At 47.2% G+C, this 17,079-nt stretch overlaps 1 protein-coding gene across 3 annotated transcripts in view; it reads right to left on the bottom strand.

Moving 5' to 3' along the window:
- The window catches only part of pde3a (phosphodiesterase 3A, cGMP-inhibited), a 452,164-nt gene that overhangs the window by 77,241 nt on the left and 357,844 nt on the right, over window positions 1-17,079 (bottom strand). For all 3 annotated transcript variants that reach the window (XM_080207222.1, XM_080207221.1, XM_080207220.1), the window contains 2 exons: window positions 11,848-11,984; window positions 10,416-10,635 (listed from right to left, as the gene is read on the bottom strand). In XM_080207222.1, coding sequence (XP_080063348.1) covers window positions 10,416-10,635; window positions 11,848-11,984 — 357 coding nt within the window. The remainder of the gene's footprint in view (window positions 1-10,415; window positions 10,636-11,847; window positions 11,985-17,079) is intronic.

Raw genomic sequence — 17,079 nt, forward strand, 5'->3', positions numbered from 1 at the left:
GACCAGAACTGGACGCAGTAGTCCAAACGTGGCCTAACCAACGTTCTGTATGGCTGCAACATCATACACCAACTTTTACACTCTATGTCCCATCCTATAAAGAGTTTGCATGTTCTCCCCGTATCTGTGTGGGTTTCCTCCGGGTGCTCCGGGTTCCTCCCACATTCCAAAGATGTGCAGATTAGGTGGATTGGCCAAGCTAAATTGCCCCTTAGTGTCAGGGGAACTAGCTAAAGTAAATACATGGGGTTATGGGGATAGGGCCTGAGTGGGATTGGGGCCAGTACAGACTGGATGGGCTGAACAGCCTCCTCCTGCACTGTAGGGATTCTATGACTCTATGAATCATCCTGTGAACACAACCAATTGATGACAATCAAACGAATTAAAAATTGTTAGTTGCTATGATCTTCTGGGGAGATAGGGTTGGCATAGGTGGCACAGCAATTGGCACTGCTGCCTTACAGTGTCAGGGATACGGGTTCAATTCTGGCTTTGTGTCGCTGTCTGTGCCAAGCCTGCATGTTCTCTCCATGCCCACATGGGTTTCCTCCCACAGTGGATTGTCCATTGTAGATTGCCCCTTTTAGTTCAAAGATGTGTCGGTTAGGTGGATTAGCCGTGGTAAATGTGTGGATAACTGGAATGAGGCAGGGGAGAGGATCTGGGTAAGATCCTCTGTCACAGTGTCAATACAGACTCGATGGGCTGAATGGCTGCCTTCTGCACTGTAAGAGTGCACTGGGTGGCATGGTGGCACAGTGGGTTAGCACTGCTGCTTCACAGCTCCAGGGTCCTGGGTTCGATTCCCGGCTCGGGTCACTGTCTGTGTGGAGTTAGCACGTTGTCCTCGTGTCTGTGTGGGTTTCCTCCCGCAGTCCAAAGATGTGCAGGTTAAGTGGATTGGCCAAGCTAAGTTGCCCCTTAGCGTCCAGGTTAGAAGGATTAGTGGGTATAATATGTAGGGATATGGGAGTAGGGCCTGGTTGGGTTTGTGTTCGGTGCAGACTCGATGGGCTGAAGGGCCTCTTTCTGCACTGTAGGGTCCTATGGTTCTAAGAGTTGCTTTAACCTAACCCGGGAAGTTTACTTTGTGCATTCTCTTCTGTGCAGGGAAATAAGTGCATACAATTGTGGGACGGCGGCCTTTACCTTGAGCTCAAATCACGCTTGTTTTGCACACTGGACAATTCAAGGAGGGAGTCAGGACGTGGAAACGCAGACTGCTTCCCCCAAGAGAAAAACCCTTGTAACCTGCAGCTCCTCACACCCTTCTGGTGTGAAGCAACTCAAAACACTTCAAAACTAAAGGCCTGCAGGCTATTTACCATCATCTGGCTTCAAGGCGAGGGAACAATTCACACTCTCACCCTCAGTATCTGCAGGGAGTGCTGCATTTTTAAAAATTGAATTCCTGAGCCTTCAACCTCGCAGGAATACCCACGCTTTGTTTCAATTTTCCCAACCCCACGGTCTGCATAATGCTTCTTATTTACTCTTTATTGAAATGATGGTCTGTTGCTGCTAAGGTGCAAGGATTTTCTCCAACATCTCCTGACCCCTCTTCATTCGCAGCGTTGTGTTAAAATTAGTCAAAACCAATCATGGGAATGAGCAGCACATTATATCCAGTGTGCTGCTTTGATTCACACATTCCCTTTTTAACACTTTGAAAAGCATCAAGGATCTAAGTCTACCTCAGCCTCCCTCTGTTTCTTTGTTTCTCTACGCTCTTGGTTACTGTGGCGGCACGGTGGCACAGTGGTGAGCACCGCTGCCTCACAGCGCCAGGGACCCAGGTTCGATTCCCGGCTTGGGTCACTGTCTGTGTCGAGTCTGCACTTCATCCTTGTGTCTATGTGGGTTTCCTCCCGCAGTCTGAAAGATGTGCTGGTTAGGTGCATTGGCCGTGCTAAATTCACCCTCAGGTGTACCCGAACAGGCGCCGGAGAGTGGCGACTGGGGGATATTCACAGTAACTTCACTGCAGTGTTAATGTAAGCCTGCTTGTGATATTAATAAATAAACTTAAACTCTGTTCGTCGAATTAGACTGACAGAGGTAATGTTAAACAAAGGAATGGGTGGTTGGGTTGCCTTTTAAGTACACACATAGTCCTGCCTGCTACGGGAATCGTCGCGGGCAGGACAGACAACTTGACGGACCTCGGGTGGGAATTTCCAGTCTCGGGCGGTTGGGGCTGGAAAATCCTACCCAGCAAGTTTCTTGACGTAGACCAAATGAGGATCAATGCCAGCTTCTGCAGTGTGAAGGCATGGCTAGCCTTTCTGAACACATTTTGTACATGAATTCCTGTCATTCTCAGGTCACCTGGCAGGCCCATTCCCAATGGAGATGGTGGTGGTGGTGGTGAGCTTCTTGAGCCGCTGCCATCCATGTGGTGTAGGTACACCCAGAGTGCTGTTAGAAAGGGAGCTCCAGCATTTTGACCCAGTGACAATGAAAGAACGACGATATATTTCCAAGTCGAGATGGTGAGTGATTTGATATGATCACAGAAAATGCCACTGCACTACTTTGAAGAGCAGGGGAATTCTCACTAATGTCCAAGTTAATATCTACCCGCCAATCAATGAAACAAGTTATCTGGTTATTTATCATACCTGTGTTTGTGGACAATGTGGCCACTGTTGCTACACACCAATCGTAACCACAGGGCCAACAGCACTTTGCTGTCTGTAAAGCAATTTGGAACACTGAGGTCCTTAAAGGTGCTACAGAGAAACTAGAAGCAAAAGTAAGCCCTTTGAACCTGCTCCGCCATTCATAATTACAGAAGGCCGAGGTGGGGGCGGGGGACATGATTGAGTGTATAAGATTGAGTGGTATGGACAGGGCGAGTAGGGAGCAGCTGTTCCCCTTGGCTGAGGGGGGTCAACCATAGTTTTTAGGGGAAGGGGCAAGAGATACAGAGGGGATTTGAGAGGAAACGTTTTCATTCAGAGGGTGCTGGGAGTCTGGAATGCACTGCCTAGAAAAGTAATAGAGGCTGGAAACCTTACAGTCTTTAAAAAAATATTTGGGTGCGCATTTGAATCATCGTAACATTTAAGGAAATGGGACAAGTGCTGGAAAATGGGAATGCCTTTTGGGGTAGATACTTGTCGACGCAGACTCAATGGGATTCCTGCATTGCATTTGCAACTAGCATGCAAACTCAGCGGATAATAAAGAAAGCAAGTGGAATGTTGGCATTTATAGCTAAAGGAATAGAATATAAAGATAAAGAAGTATTGTTGCAACTATAAGAAAATGGTAGCACAGGAACAGGCCCTTTGACTCTCCAAGTTGCACTGACCATGCTGCCCAACTGAACCAAAACCCCCTGACCTTCCGGGAACCATATCCCTTTATTTCCATCCTATTCATGTATTTGTCTAGATGCCCTTAGAAGTCATGATCATATCTGCTTCCCCGACCTCCCCAGGCAATGAGTTCCAGGTGGTAGGCACCTACCACCCTCTGTGTATAAGACTTGCCTCATACATCTCCTTTAAGCCTTGTCCTTCGCACCTTAAACTTATGCCCCCAAGTAATTGACTCTTCCACCCTGGTAAGGTAGACATTGGTGAGGCTGCACCTGGAGTATTTTTGATTCCTGTATTTGTTAAAAGATGTAGTGGCAGTTCAGAGGAGGTTCACTAGATTGATCCCGGAGATGAGGGGTTTGACATATGAAAAGAGATTGAATAGTTTTAGCTATGAGGAGAGATTGGGTAGACTGGGGTTTTTCTCCCTGGAATGACGGAGAATGAGGGGAGACCTAATCGAGGTGTACAAAATTATGAAGGGTATAGATAGGGTGAACAGTGGGAAGCTTTTTACTAGGTTGGAGGTGATGATCATGAGGGGTCACGGGCTCAAGGTGAGAGGGGAGAGGTATAACTCAGATATCAGAGGGACTTTTTTTATGCAGAGGGTGGTGGGGGCCTGGAATGCATTGCCAAGTAGGGTGGTGGAGGCAGACACGCCGGCATCATTTAAGACTTACCTGGATAGTCACTGGGAATGGAGGGACACAAACGAATGGTCTAGTTGGACCGATGAGTGGCACAGGCTTGGAGGGCCGAAGGGCCTGTTTCCTGTGCTGTACTGTTCTTTGTCCTTTAGTTGAGGCCTATACACTCTGGAATGAGGGGAGATCCAAGACGGTGTGTTCAAGATGATAAAAGGTACGGATAAAGCAGACATGGAGCTTTTGGATGCTTCCGCTGGTGGAGCATTCTAGGACAAGAGGCCATAGTCTTAAGACAAGGGGTAGCAAATTTCAAACAGAATTGAGGAGAAACTACTTCTCCCAAAGGGTTGTAATCTGTGGAATTCGCTATCCCAAACTGTGGTGGATGTTGGGACAGTGAGTAAATTTAAAGAGGATTTGGACAGATTTTTAATTGGTAATGGGTTCAAGGGTTATGGGGAGAAGGCAAGAAAATGGGAATGAGGAGCATATCAGTCATGATCAAATGATGGAGCAGACTCAATGGGCCAAATGACAATTCTGCTCCTATATCTTATGAACTTATAATTTGAAACACCTCATGGACATGTGACTATCCAAACTGGGTGGGATCTTCCAGACCCCCACAGTGTGTTGTCCAGCGATGGAAGCAGCACGCCATTGGCTGCCGCCTGGATCTTCTGGTCCTGTTGATGTCTATGATGCTTTGAGTAGTTCACCCATCCACCCCTGGGGTGCCACCTTCTGGAAGATCGCAGGAAGGGCCAGAGAATTGAAATATCAAATTACGTTAATTGATAATAAGGCCAACTTCTAGTGAGTCTCTCTGCCACTAGATGCTGAAAGTTCCTCCCTTGTTAGGAATGGGTTAACAGACCTTTCAATCAAGTCCTAATTTGATGTCAGTTATTGAAAACAAGTCACTTCCATATAAAGGGGCCATAGGTGGCACTATTTGTTGATGAAGAATTGTGAGTGGAGTTGAATCAAAGAAATAAAGGTATTTTGTGAAGAAGCAGAACTTGTTTCTCCTTCACACCACAGCAACCGAGAGGTTCAAACATCCCTCAGAGCGACTGACTCAAAAACGTGCACAATAATTAAATTTGATGGAAGCTGAGATAAATTCCAAGGTAATTTCACAATAATTTGTACAGAACATACGGTCTGAAGGATATTACATTTCAGAAGTTTAAAAAGAGCTTTCGCTAATGGCTTTGCGTGAAATCCCTGAATCATTCAAATTGACTGACTGAAGGCCTGTATTTCCAGGGCTGAGTTCTCCTTGGTTCCTGGCCAACAGTCCTCCCTCAACCATCAAAAATGGATTTGCTCGACCATTCATCTCTCTTGCTATTTGTGTCCTAGTTTTCACGTCTCACTAATGAATGGTCCCTCTGATGATGGAGTCCTGCCTCTCTACCTCAAGAACATGACCAGGTTCAGCGTCTAAGTTTTGGAATCATTTGCAAAAGATTCCATGGTGCTGTTCAAAGAAGAAGAAAGAGCTCTCCTATTATTTTGTCTGGCGTTTGCACAACAAACACAGCCCAGAAAAACCCACGTTAGTCATTGTTCATCTCTTTTGCTGATTTTGCACTCATACATTAGCTGTTACATTTGCTCACCTAACAGTGATTACATTACAAAAATAATTAACTGGTCCCAAAAATAGATGTTCCATATATATAGGCAGTAGCTAAATGCACGCTATTCTATCTCAATGACAGGTAATAGTTAACTGGTAATTGATATCGTGTCACAGTGAACATATAGCTCTCATTCAATCTCACCAAATGTGCGTTGTAACCTGAGATCAGTAAAAGTAAGTTGATGAGACGCTGCACTAGTCATGAGAAATTTCACTTTGTTCTCTTTTGTTTGCCCAGTTAATGAATTGCTGACTATTTGTTTGCAATGCTCGAGAACTTTTCCAAACAGAAAGGCATCATTTACATGACATGGCTGCTATATTTTATCATTCACAAATCTTGGAAGAGGTGCAAAGGCAGAAGTTTTCTTCTCCAAACAATTCAATCACCCGCTGGCATTTCAAAAACCACTAACCGTTAGAATTAAACCGACTGTGCATCTAAAGAAGGTGCGGATCACGTTAACATAAAGCAGATGTCTCCTTCAAAGGCACAACATCACAAAGGAACATTGTCAGGACCTCCGATCGCGTCCACTTCCAAAGAATGACCTGGATCCCCCAAACCGGTAGAGACAGCACTTACGATACTGAGCAGGGCTTTGCAATTGGGTAAGTCTGGAAGGGAAAGGGTGGAAATTTCTTCTGGGCAGTGAGTCTGTCACAGTGGTTGGCACTGCTGCCACACAGTGCCAGGGACCTGGGTTCAATTCTGGCCGTGGAGAGAAGCCAAAATTTAAAGGAGCAGAGTGCCAAGTGCTGGCATTAGGTGGCAGGTCAATGCCTTTCGCATGTCAATACAGTCTTGATGGGCTGAAGGGCCTCTTCTGCACTGTAGAATTCTGTGATACCTTGAGGTGTTGTGGGGCTGGAGGAGATAATGGAGGTGGTGGAGGGGAGGCGGGCAAGGCAATGGAGGGATTTAAAAACAATGGTGAGAATTTTAAAACTGTGGGCACTGCTTAACTGGGAGGCGCTGTAGGTCAGTGACCATAAAGATGACTCGGTGAGAGAGCTTTTAATTACTTCAAGTTTATTTATGAACGGTAAATGTGGAAGGTTGGTTAAGGAGTGCGTTGGAACATTCGAGTTTTTTGAGAGAACAAAGACATGGATGTGGGTTTTTGGGGTCAGCTAAAGTAGAAATGGAGTTGGGTGATGTGATGCACGTCATAGTGACAACACAGACGTGTGGCGGGGAGCTCATTTCAGGGTCAAATATTGCAAACAGTCAACGATTCAACGTGATACATTGGCCAGGGAGAGAGAGCCTGTAGTTAGAGAATGGAAACTGCTCTGGGGACCAAAGGCAATGTCTCAGCAATCTCCCGTCAGCAATCAGCTGCCACTGCTCCTGGCAAGAATGGAGAATTTGGCATCTCAGCCAAAAACACCACTCACTTTCAGCGGCACTGGAAAATCCCAGCAAGGGCAGAGGTTTTTGGCAAATCACTTTGCTGTTGCAAAACTCAGCCGCACAACATTTCATGTTTGGGGAGGTTGATGAGATGACGTGAGGGGCGAGGTCTAGAAGCACGTTTCATGTTTTCTTTACATTTTTGGGCACTGTATTGGGCCCTTGTGACAGGACTTGCGCCAATCCCACAACCAGCTTCCTCCTCGCTACTCCCAGGATCGCCTGTCTTGACTTCCAATCCAGCCCCCTCCCCCAGACTGAAAACCTGATGTCCAGGCAGCCACTTGTCAAAATCTCGGGTTTGTGAAGCTGGAAATTCTCCCAACTCACGGACTAAAAAAATCCCCAGGCCTCAGATTTCAGATGACGGTACCAAGGGGAAGTATACAGATTAAACACAGGAAGGAGTCAAGGACTTGGGGGCGGCACGGTGGCACAGTGGTTAGCACTGCTGCCTCAGAGCACCAGGGACCCGGGTTCAAGTCCTGCCTCGGGTCGCTGTCTGTGTGGGGTTTGCACATTCTCCCCGTGTCTGCGTGGGTTTCCTCCGGGTGCTCCGGTTTCCTCCCACACTCCAAAGATGTGCGGGTTAGGTTGATTAGCCATGCTAAATTGACCTTGGTGTCGGGGGCTTATCAGTGTAAACATGTAGAATCGTGGGAATAGAACCTGGGAGGGACTGTGGTCAATGCAGACTCAATGGGCCGAATGGCCTCCTTCTGCACTGTAGGGATTCTATGATGCATCCTTAGAAGTCACTTGAAGTACTGGGAAGAGAAGCTAAGGTGGATGATTCTCTGGCTATGGTGAGACAGGTAAGCATGGAACCAGTTAAGAGTTGTCCCATCCAACTGAACAATGGTGGAGCGGTGCATGAAAAGGCCATTTGGAAAGGATGAGTGCAGGGATGATTTCCCTTTGCCAGGGTTGCTTGGGAGGTTAATTAAATAAAGATAGGTGGGAAAGTAAGTTGTGAGAAAGACATAGGAAGGCTACAAAAGGTTTCAGAAATGTTAAGAAAGTGGGCAAAGATCTGGCAAATGATTATAATGTGGTAAGATGTGAGGCAGTCCATTTTGGTAGGCTGAATAAAAAAAAGGTGCCTGTAGAGCTTTGGGATGTAGAGGGATCTGGATGTCCTAGTGCATGAATCGCAAAAGGTTAGTATGCAGATGCAGCAAGTAATGTTATCATTTATTGCAAGGGGAAGTGAATACGAGTCCAGGGAGGTTAGGTTTCAGTCATATAGAACATTGGTGAGCTGGAGAACGGTGTACAGTACTGGTCTCCTTATTTGAGGAAATATGCCAGTGTGGTGAAAGCAATTCTGAGAAGGTTTACCAGAGTAATAACTGGAATGGATGGATTGTCTTACGAGGAAAGGTTGGAGAGGCCAGGCTTGTACCTGCTGAAGTTTAGAAGAGTAAGAGGTTGAAAGGAACATGTAAAATCCTGAAAGGGTCTGACAGAGTGGATGTGGAGCGGGTGCTTTCTCTTGAGAGAAAAGCTACAACAAGGGACACCCGTTTGAAAAAAATATGAGACGAGGAAAACAAATTCTCTGAGGATTGTCAGACTTTGGAATTCTCTTCCTCAAACACGAGTTGAGGGCAGAATCTTTGAATTTCTTTGGACAGAAGTAGATAGATTATTGATAAGTGAGGGTGTGAAAAGTTACTGGGTGTAGACAGGAGTGTGAAGTTGAGGTTGAAATTAGATCAGCCATGATCTTACTGAATGGTGGAACAGGCCCGAGGGACTGAATGGCCTACTCCTACTCTAATTCATACGTTTGTAAATAAATCATCAAGGCCCATGAGACCGGTCTCTTGGAGTATGAGCTCCCTGATTGAGGTAATGATTGGGCAGGCAATCAGGGAGTCTCATATAGAGCAGCGTCAGGTCTAATGATGACTCTGTACCTCAGGCGCTCTTAGAAGTGGAGGTAAGTTTGTAAATAAAGGGAATCTGGTGAAGAGACACCGGCCTCTGAGGAGTTATTTCAAAATGCATTGTGCCAGCTTGAGAGAAATCACCATAACGTGTCAGCGCTTGCAATGAAAAGTGTAAAAGCAAGTGCGACCAGAGCAGAGAACTCAGCCTGTGTTTAAATCACAGCCTGCTGTTACAACCCAACTGAAAGTTTAGAATGCATCGGGGGATCATTTCAGTGTAAAGTGTCAGGCAGGATCAGGTGGTAGGTTGGTTTGACACCTACCCAGTTTTATTTATCATTAACTCCAGCAGTGCGGAAAATTGGCAGGATGTGAAAGCAGCATTGCACCCAGTCCTGACAGAACGACAGTTTCAGTGGCTTCCTTGGTCATTTCAGACAACGGTGATCAGTGGCATCATCTTGTAACAGAGGATCGTGAATGTTTTCCTGAAGCTACTGATCACGCTCTCTCAGGAAAGCCTCAACCTTAAAACCTGCCAGTCAAAATGAGACTATGCTAGTGAAGAGGGAATGGAGACTGTGGTATACTCAGGGCAAACGGCGGGGTTATAGCTTAGGGGCAAAGCATTTGCCTGCAGATGAAGAGGTCCTCAGTTCATTCCCGAGTGCCCCCTTGAGCGGTTAATTGTCATTTTTGGGGACGGTACAGTGCCAGGGACCCTGGTACGATTCCCAGCTTGGGTCACCGTCTGAGCAGAGTTTGCACATTCTCCCCGTGTCTGCGTGGGCTTCCTTCGGGTGCTCCGGTTTCCTCCCACTCTCCAAAGATGTGGGATTCAGGTTGATTTTCCATGCTAAATTGCCTTCAGCATCAGGGGAACTAGCTATGTTAAATACACAGGGTTATGGGAATAGGGTCTGGGTGGGATTATGGTCGGTGCAGACTCGATGGCCAAATGGCCTCCTTCTGCACTGTGTGATTGTTGAGGTTTAGTCAGGAAGTCAACAAATTGAACACTAGGGAAATGTTGACATTGCACTTTTTTTTAAAGCCTATCTTGGCACTCGCATTGCTCGTTAACCCTTGGGGAATAGTGGGGAAGTGGCGAAAGGATCCCCCAAGCATGTCTATCAGCTTTCTGAACCATATTGAATGCTCCTTCTGTGGTCAACAAGACCTGCTACTGGACTTGAGCCCGAGCTTCTGGCCCAGGGGTAGAAGCGCTACCCACTGCACCACCAGGCCTCTCCGACATTGTGTGATCGGGCAGAACTGATGATTACAAATCCTGATTTTTAACTGTGTCGGATAATGGATAAGAATTGGTTTGTTGCTGAGTGTTTTACACTGGTCGTACACTGAGAACATCTACCCTACACCCCGTCGCCACCCACCCCATTTCTCGAAGCAAATTTCCCATCTCAAACGATTGCAAATTACAAGAGGCAAAAAGAATACTGAATTCCTTACCTACTACATACGATGCAGGCACTCCTGTACTGCCCTGCGACATCCGGTGCACTCTGAGTGTAAGTTAAGGGTTTATGTGGGTTACGGCCTGGTTTGGTCAGTATATCCGCAGTATCTGGGAACTCAACCGCAGAGGTTTTGCTGGTGGGGCTACCGGCCGGAGTGCCCTGGATTGGCGAATGGCATGGGGAGGTCAGAGGTGTGATGTTCGTCGAGAAACCTAGCAAAAGAACATCCTGGTCGGGTTATTCGCTATTAAGACGACAGTTGTAAGAACAGTAAACAAGAAAAACGGAAGAAGTAAAACCAATGACACCAACCTTGAATGGAACAGGTTGGAGGATTATGCATTAATTTTTATTAAACTTTAAGTTGATAGCTTGGTGGCACAATGGTTAACACTGCTGCCTCCCAGCGCCAGGGACCCGGGTTCAATTCCAGCCTCGGGTCACTGTCTCTGTGGAATTTGCACATTCTCTCCCTCTCTGGGTGAGTTTCCTTCGGGTGCTCCACTTTCCTCCCACACTCCAAAGGTGTGCAGATTAGGTGGATTGGCCATGCTAAATTGCCCCTTAGTGTCAGAAGGATTAGCTAGGGTAAATGCTTGGGGGTGACGGTGATAGGGCCTGGTGGGATTGTTGTTGGTGCAGACTCAATGGACCAAATGGCCTCCTTCTGCACTGTAGGGATTCTATTTTATGATTCTATTAAGGGATTCTATCAACATTGTCTACCTGATACACTGCAGAAAAGGATGTCCAGAGGCTTGGTACACTGGGGAGACGCTAAGGCAGTGGATGAACGGACAGCATTCGACAATCACCAGGCAAGAGTGCTCTCTTCCTGTTGGGGAACACTTCAGTGGTCACGGGCATTCGGCCTGTGATCTTCGCGTAAGCGTTCTCCAAAGCGGCCTTCACGACGCACGACAGCGCAGAGTCAATGAGCAGAGACTGATAGCCAAGTTCCGCACACATGAGGATGGCAGCAACCGGGATCTTGGGTTCATGTTGCACTATCTGTAACCCTTATGACTTGCCAAATCTCATTAGCTATCCTGGCTGGAGACAATACACATCTCTTTAACCTGTGCTTAACCCTCTCTCCGCTCACATTGTCTGTACCTTTAAGACTTGATTACCTGTAAAGACTCGCATTCCAACCATTATTTTGTAAATTGAGTTTGTGTCTTTAAATGCCCTGCTTGTGAACAGAACTCCCACTCACCCGATGAAGGGACAGCGCTCCGAAAGCTTGTGGCTTGTGCTACCAAATAAACATGTTGGACTTTAACCTGGTGTTGTGAGACTTCTTATTCTATTAGGGGGAACAGATAGATAGTGTGGACTGGGAGAAATGGCTTTGACTAGTTGGAGAGTCCAGGACTTGAGGTCAATTTTAAAATATATAAGAATATAAAATAGTTGTTTACCTTGTCGCAATTGTCTTTTGGCATTCACGTGGTTATTTTGGGTGACAGCATAGGAAGCTGAGAATGATCTGCTTTTGGCAATGGTCAGCAAGACTGAGGGGGAGCAGCTGTTGTTCCAAGACTCTGTGTTAAAAGAGCTGAAAATAACAGGGGATAAGTAACTGTTATCAAGCACAGTTAAGAATTACCAGCTCAACCCATTCCCAAAGTTTCACAATAAAGTCATTTTACACCACGTAACATCACCCCCTACACAATGATCCACACACAATTGGACATGCTGGGACAAGCCATCAACTCGAGTGAAAATGTTATTCTTCAAAACTAACAGTCTGCGTGTGTTATTGTCCAAACGCCAGGGATCCGGGTTCAATTCGGGTCATTATCTGTGTGGAATTTGCACATCATCCCCATGTCTGGGTGGGTTTCCTCCGGTTTCCTCCCACACTCCAAAGATGTGCGGATTAGGTTGATTGGCCATGCTAAACTGACCCTTACTGTCAGGGGCATTAGCAGGGTAAATGAGGGCTATGGGAATAGGGCTTGGGTGGGATAGTGGTTGATGCAGACTTGAATGGCCTCCACTGTAGTGTAAAGGTTTAACGATTCTATGTGTCAGTGTCCTAGTGTGCAGTATAGGCGAGGCAATAAATATACATGACGTCAGCTGATATTTTCTCAGCATGTCATTCCAGATTATTATAAAATTTAAATTAGAGATCACAAAATCCTGCTTCTTAGCTATAATCTTTCAGTTAATCAAAATCGCGACGGACTAGTTTTTATTGAAAACTGGGCTATAATTAGCAAAGCAGATTCATAAACAAGACATGATTTTCCTTCAGTGATAACATTGACGTAGCTGTATGCTGACACAGTGGTTAGCACTGCTGCCTCACAATGCCAGGGACCTGGGTTCAATTCCCAGCTTGGGTGACTGTCTGTATGGAGTCTGCATGTTCTCCCCATGTCTGCGTGGGTTTCCTCCGGGTACCCCAGTTTCCTCCCAGTGTCCAAAGATGTGCAGGTTAGGTGGATTGGCCATGCTAACTTGACCTTTGGTGTCAGGGTGATCAGCAGGGTAAATGCGTCAGGTTACGGGATAGGGCCTGGGTGGAATTGTTGTCAGTGCAAGCTCGATGGGCCGAATGGCTTCCTGCATTGTAAGGACTGTATGATTATCTGTTCATAAAGCCATTATTTGTGCTTGCATTTTAGGGCGGCAAAGTGGTTAGCACTGCCTCCTCACAGTGCCAGGGGCACCGGTTCGATTCCTGACTTGGGTCACTGTCTGTGTGGAGTTTGCACATTCTCCCCGTGTGCTCTGTTTTTCTCTGACACTCCAAAGATGGGTACGTTAGATGGATTGGCCATGCTAAATTACCCCTTAGTGTCTCAAGATGTGTAGGTTAGATGGGATTAGCCATCATAAATGTGTGGGATGACAGGGAGAGAGCGAGAGGGAGGGCCTGGCTAAGATACCGTGTCGGAGAATCATTCGGTGAATGGCCCCTTTTGCACTGTAGGGATTCTATGACTGAGGCTGATAAACAACTCCCATATTTGCATTTATTCTGCACCCAAATCTGACATAACAGTAAAATTATCACAGTATTTCAGTCATGGCTGCCACACACACATAGGAGGGGGAGAGATGAGATGATATAAGTGGGGGAGGAGGACATTGATAGGAGAAAAAATGTTAAGACATCAGAGAGCTGGAGTTGGTTGGGTGGCATGGGTCAGAGGTCGGTTGGATGGCAGGGGTCGGTTGGATGGCAGGGGTCAGATGGATGGCAGGGGTCAGGGCTCCGTTGGATGGCAGGGGTCAGGGGTCGGTTGGATGGCAGGGGTCAGGGCTCCGTTGGATGGCAGGGGTCAGGGGTCGGTTGGATGGCAGGGGTCAGGGGTCGGTTGGATGGCAGGGGTCAGGGGTCGGTTGGATGGCAGGGGTCAGGGGTCGGTTGCATGGCAGGGGTCAGGGGTCGGTTGGATGGCAGGGGCCAGAGGTCAGTTGAATGGCAGGGGTTGGCTGGATGGCAGGGGTCAGGGTACTGGGGTTGATGGGGGGGTGGGTAGGGATTGATTGGATGGCAGGGAACAGGGGGACTGGCAGAACGCTGCACAGGAAAACAAGGTAGAAAGACCAAATGGTTTTGTACAGAGGGAGAAAGAGTTGCACGCAGACTCGGGTGGAGTGTCTGAAAGATCAGCCTCTGATGCCACAGTGAAAACAATTCAGTGTTGGGGGAGACCGGGGGCTGTGGAACATTAGGCAACATTGATCGTTTTTGACTCACTGCACTGTTGAGCATGTGGTTAGACTCCGAACATGCTGTACCCTCACTGACTGCACTTGCTTCCAGTCACTGATAACAGGCCAGTTTATCCCTGGAAGTGCTCAGGTTTGCTATTGTTTCAGATCCAGAATCACATTTCCAAAAACCATGCTAGGACCTTCTTTTCCCTCATTTTTACCACCAGCCAAAATCGCCTACTCGTACTTCAGCCAAAGACACGTAATCCTCCAGCACGGCTGCACACTGCTGCTCTTAAAAAAGAGTCGCCAACTCAGATTAGGCAGAAAATTCATCTGCTTTACAATAATGGATTCTTTGTCAGCCTCCGTCCCTTCTCATTTTGATAGATCAGGTCCCTGTGATATATGATCAACATTTAAATGAAAAGATTTGTCAGCGCTGTTATTAAGAAGAATTAGCAGCCAAAATATCCACGGCCGAACGTACAAACAATACTAGATGGAGCCTTTTGAACGTTGAACAAGTGGCCTGAGCTTTCCCTCTGTGGGATAGAAATTGAATGGCATGCAACTCAATCCTCTCAGTGCTCAGCCTGAGCCACTGACCCGCACACGAGAGAGTGTAGACCATCTGTCATGGGTCAATGATGAGGAGGAACGGCAAGCCAATCTGATGTTCCTTCCTGCCCCTTGCCAACCAGCAGGTAACCCAAGAGCAGAGGAAGAACATACAAGCCAAGGGCGGCACGGTAGCACAATGGTCAGCACTGCTGTTTCACAGCTCCAGGGTCCTGGGTTCGATTCCCGGCTCGGGTCAATCTCTGTGTGGAGGTTGCACATTCTCCTCGTGTCTGCGTGGGTTTCCTCCAGGTACTCCGGTTTCCTCCCACAGTCCAAAGATGTGCGGGTTAGGTTGATTGGCCATGCTATGAAATTGCCCCTTAGTGTCCAGGGATGAGTAGGTTAGAGGGATTAGTGGGTATAATATGTAGGGATATGGCGATTGGGCCTGGAGTGGGATTGTGTTTGGTGCAGACCCGATGGGCTGAAGGGCCTCTTTCTGCACTGTAGGGTTCTATGATTCAAGAGCAGGAGGAGGCCATTCAGCCCCTCAAGCCTGTTCCTCCATTCAACTGGAACATAGAATCATAGAGACCCAACAGTGCAGAAGCAAACCATGTGGCCCATTGAGTCTGCGCTAATTCTCCAACGGAGTGTTCAACCCGGACCCATTTCCTGTAATCCCAAGCATTTACTCTGCTATTTTTGGTCGCCGCACTTACGCAAGGATATTTTGGCCTTGGAGGGAGTGCAGAGGAGGTTTACTAGGCTGATGCCGGAGTTGAGGGGGTTGAGCTATGAGGAGAGGCTGAATAAACTAGGCTTGTACTCGTTAGAGTTTAGAAGAATGAGGGGAGATCTCATTGAGACATATAAGATGATGAATGGGATGGATAGGATAGAGGTGGAGAGACTCTTCCCGCTCAGAAAGGACAGTAAGACTAGGGGGCATAGCCTCAAGATAAAGGGGATGCGGTTTAGAACGGAGTTGAGGAGGACCTTCTTCACTCAAAGGGTGGTGAATCTCTGGAATTCTCTTCCCGTTGAAGTGGTGGAGGCTGCCTCGCTAAATATTTTTAAGACGTGGGTTGATGGGTTTTTGATAAGCGAGGGGATTAAGGGTTATGGGGACAGGGCGGGAATGTGGAACTGAGCCACGACAGATCAGCCATGATCTTATTGAATGGCGGGGCAGGCTCGAAGAGCTAGATGGCCTACTCCTGCTCCTATTTCTTATGTTCTTAATCCCCTACACATCTTAGCCACTTAGGGAATGGCCAATCGACCTAACCTGCACGTCTTTGGACTGTTGGAGGTAACAGGAACACCAGAGGAAACCCACACAGACATGGGAAGAACTTACAAATGCCACTCAGACGGTGACCCAAGGCCAGAATAGAACCTGGGTCACTGGTGTTGTGAGGCAGCAGTGCTAACCACTGTGCCGATCTAATTACATCCTCAACTCTGTATTCTCGCCTACCTCAATATCCGTCAACTCCCTTATCAGTCAAGAATCTATCCACTTCTGCCTTAAGAACATTCAATGACCCCTCTCCACCACTCTATGGGGAAGAGAGTAGCAAAGTCTCTTGAAACCGTGAGAGAAAAAAAACTGTCCTCAACGCAAGTTTGAAATGAGAGACCCCTCGCTTTTAGTCTCTGTCCCTTAGTTCTGGTGTCTCCTACAGAACATCCTTTCAGCATCCATTCTGTCAAATCCCCTCAGGATCTTTCAACAAGGTCACCTCCCGTTCCCCTAAACACCAAAGGATACGGCCGAGCCTGTCCGACCTTCCCTGACAAGATAACCAACCCCTACATCACAGCTATCAGTCTAGTGAACCTTCTCAGAACTGATTCCAACGCATTTATATATTTCCTTAAATAAAGAAAGCAAAACTATGCACAGTACTCCAGATACGGTCTCACCAATACCCGGTGCAACCGGATGCATCACATCCTTACTTTGATATGTTATTCCTGCCTTCTGGAAAGTGCGATGCTGATATTCAAGCCTGTTCTGCCCCTTTCGCTTCCTCCTTTTCTGGAGCTATAGCATTGCAGCAACTTCCTATCCATCTTACTGCAGTCGTGGTCTCACTTCTAATAACTGTACGAGTGCCCTGAATGTTAAACAGTGCCAGCCCGAGTAAATCAGTCAGGGGATCATCCGAGGTCCAGCCCTGATACCCCCACTCCAGTAACAAACTCATCCAGGCCTTTGGATTAGGATTTTGTTTCAACGCGAGAAGTTCTACAGAGCCCAAAGCCTGATTAATTCCATCTCACTTCTAACCCTTGCATCCATTTCTGTCCATCCTCTCACCATCCACAGCTTTCCCTTTCCCTATCACCACGTGGGAGGCATGGTAGCACAGTGGGTTAGCACTGCTGCTTCACAGCCCCAG

The sequence above is a fragment of the Carcharhinus amblyrhynchos genome, chromosome 19 (assembly GCF_965287045.1).
Source record: "Carcharhinus amblyrhynchos chromosome 19, sCarAmb.v2.hapA, whole genome shotgun sequence".
Lineage (NCBI taxonomy): Eukaryota > Metazoa > Chordata > Chondrichthyes > Carcharhiniformes > Carcharhinidae > Carcharhinus > Carcharhinus amblyrhynchos.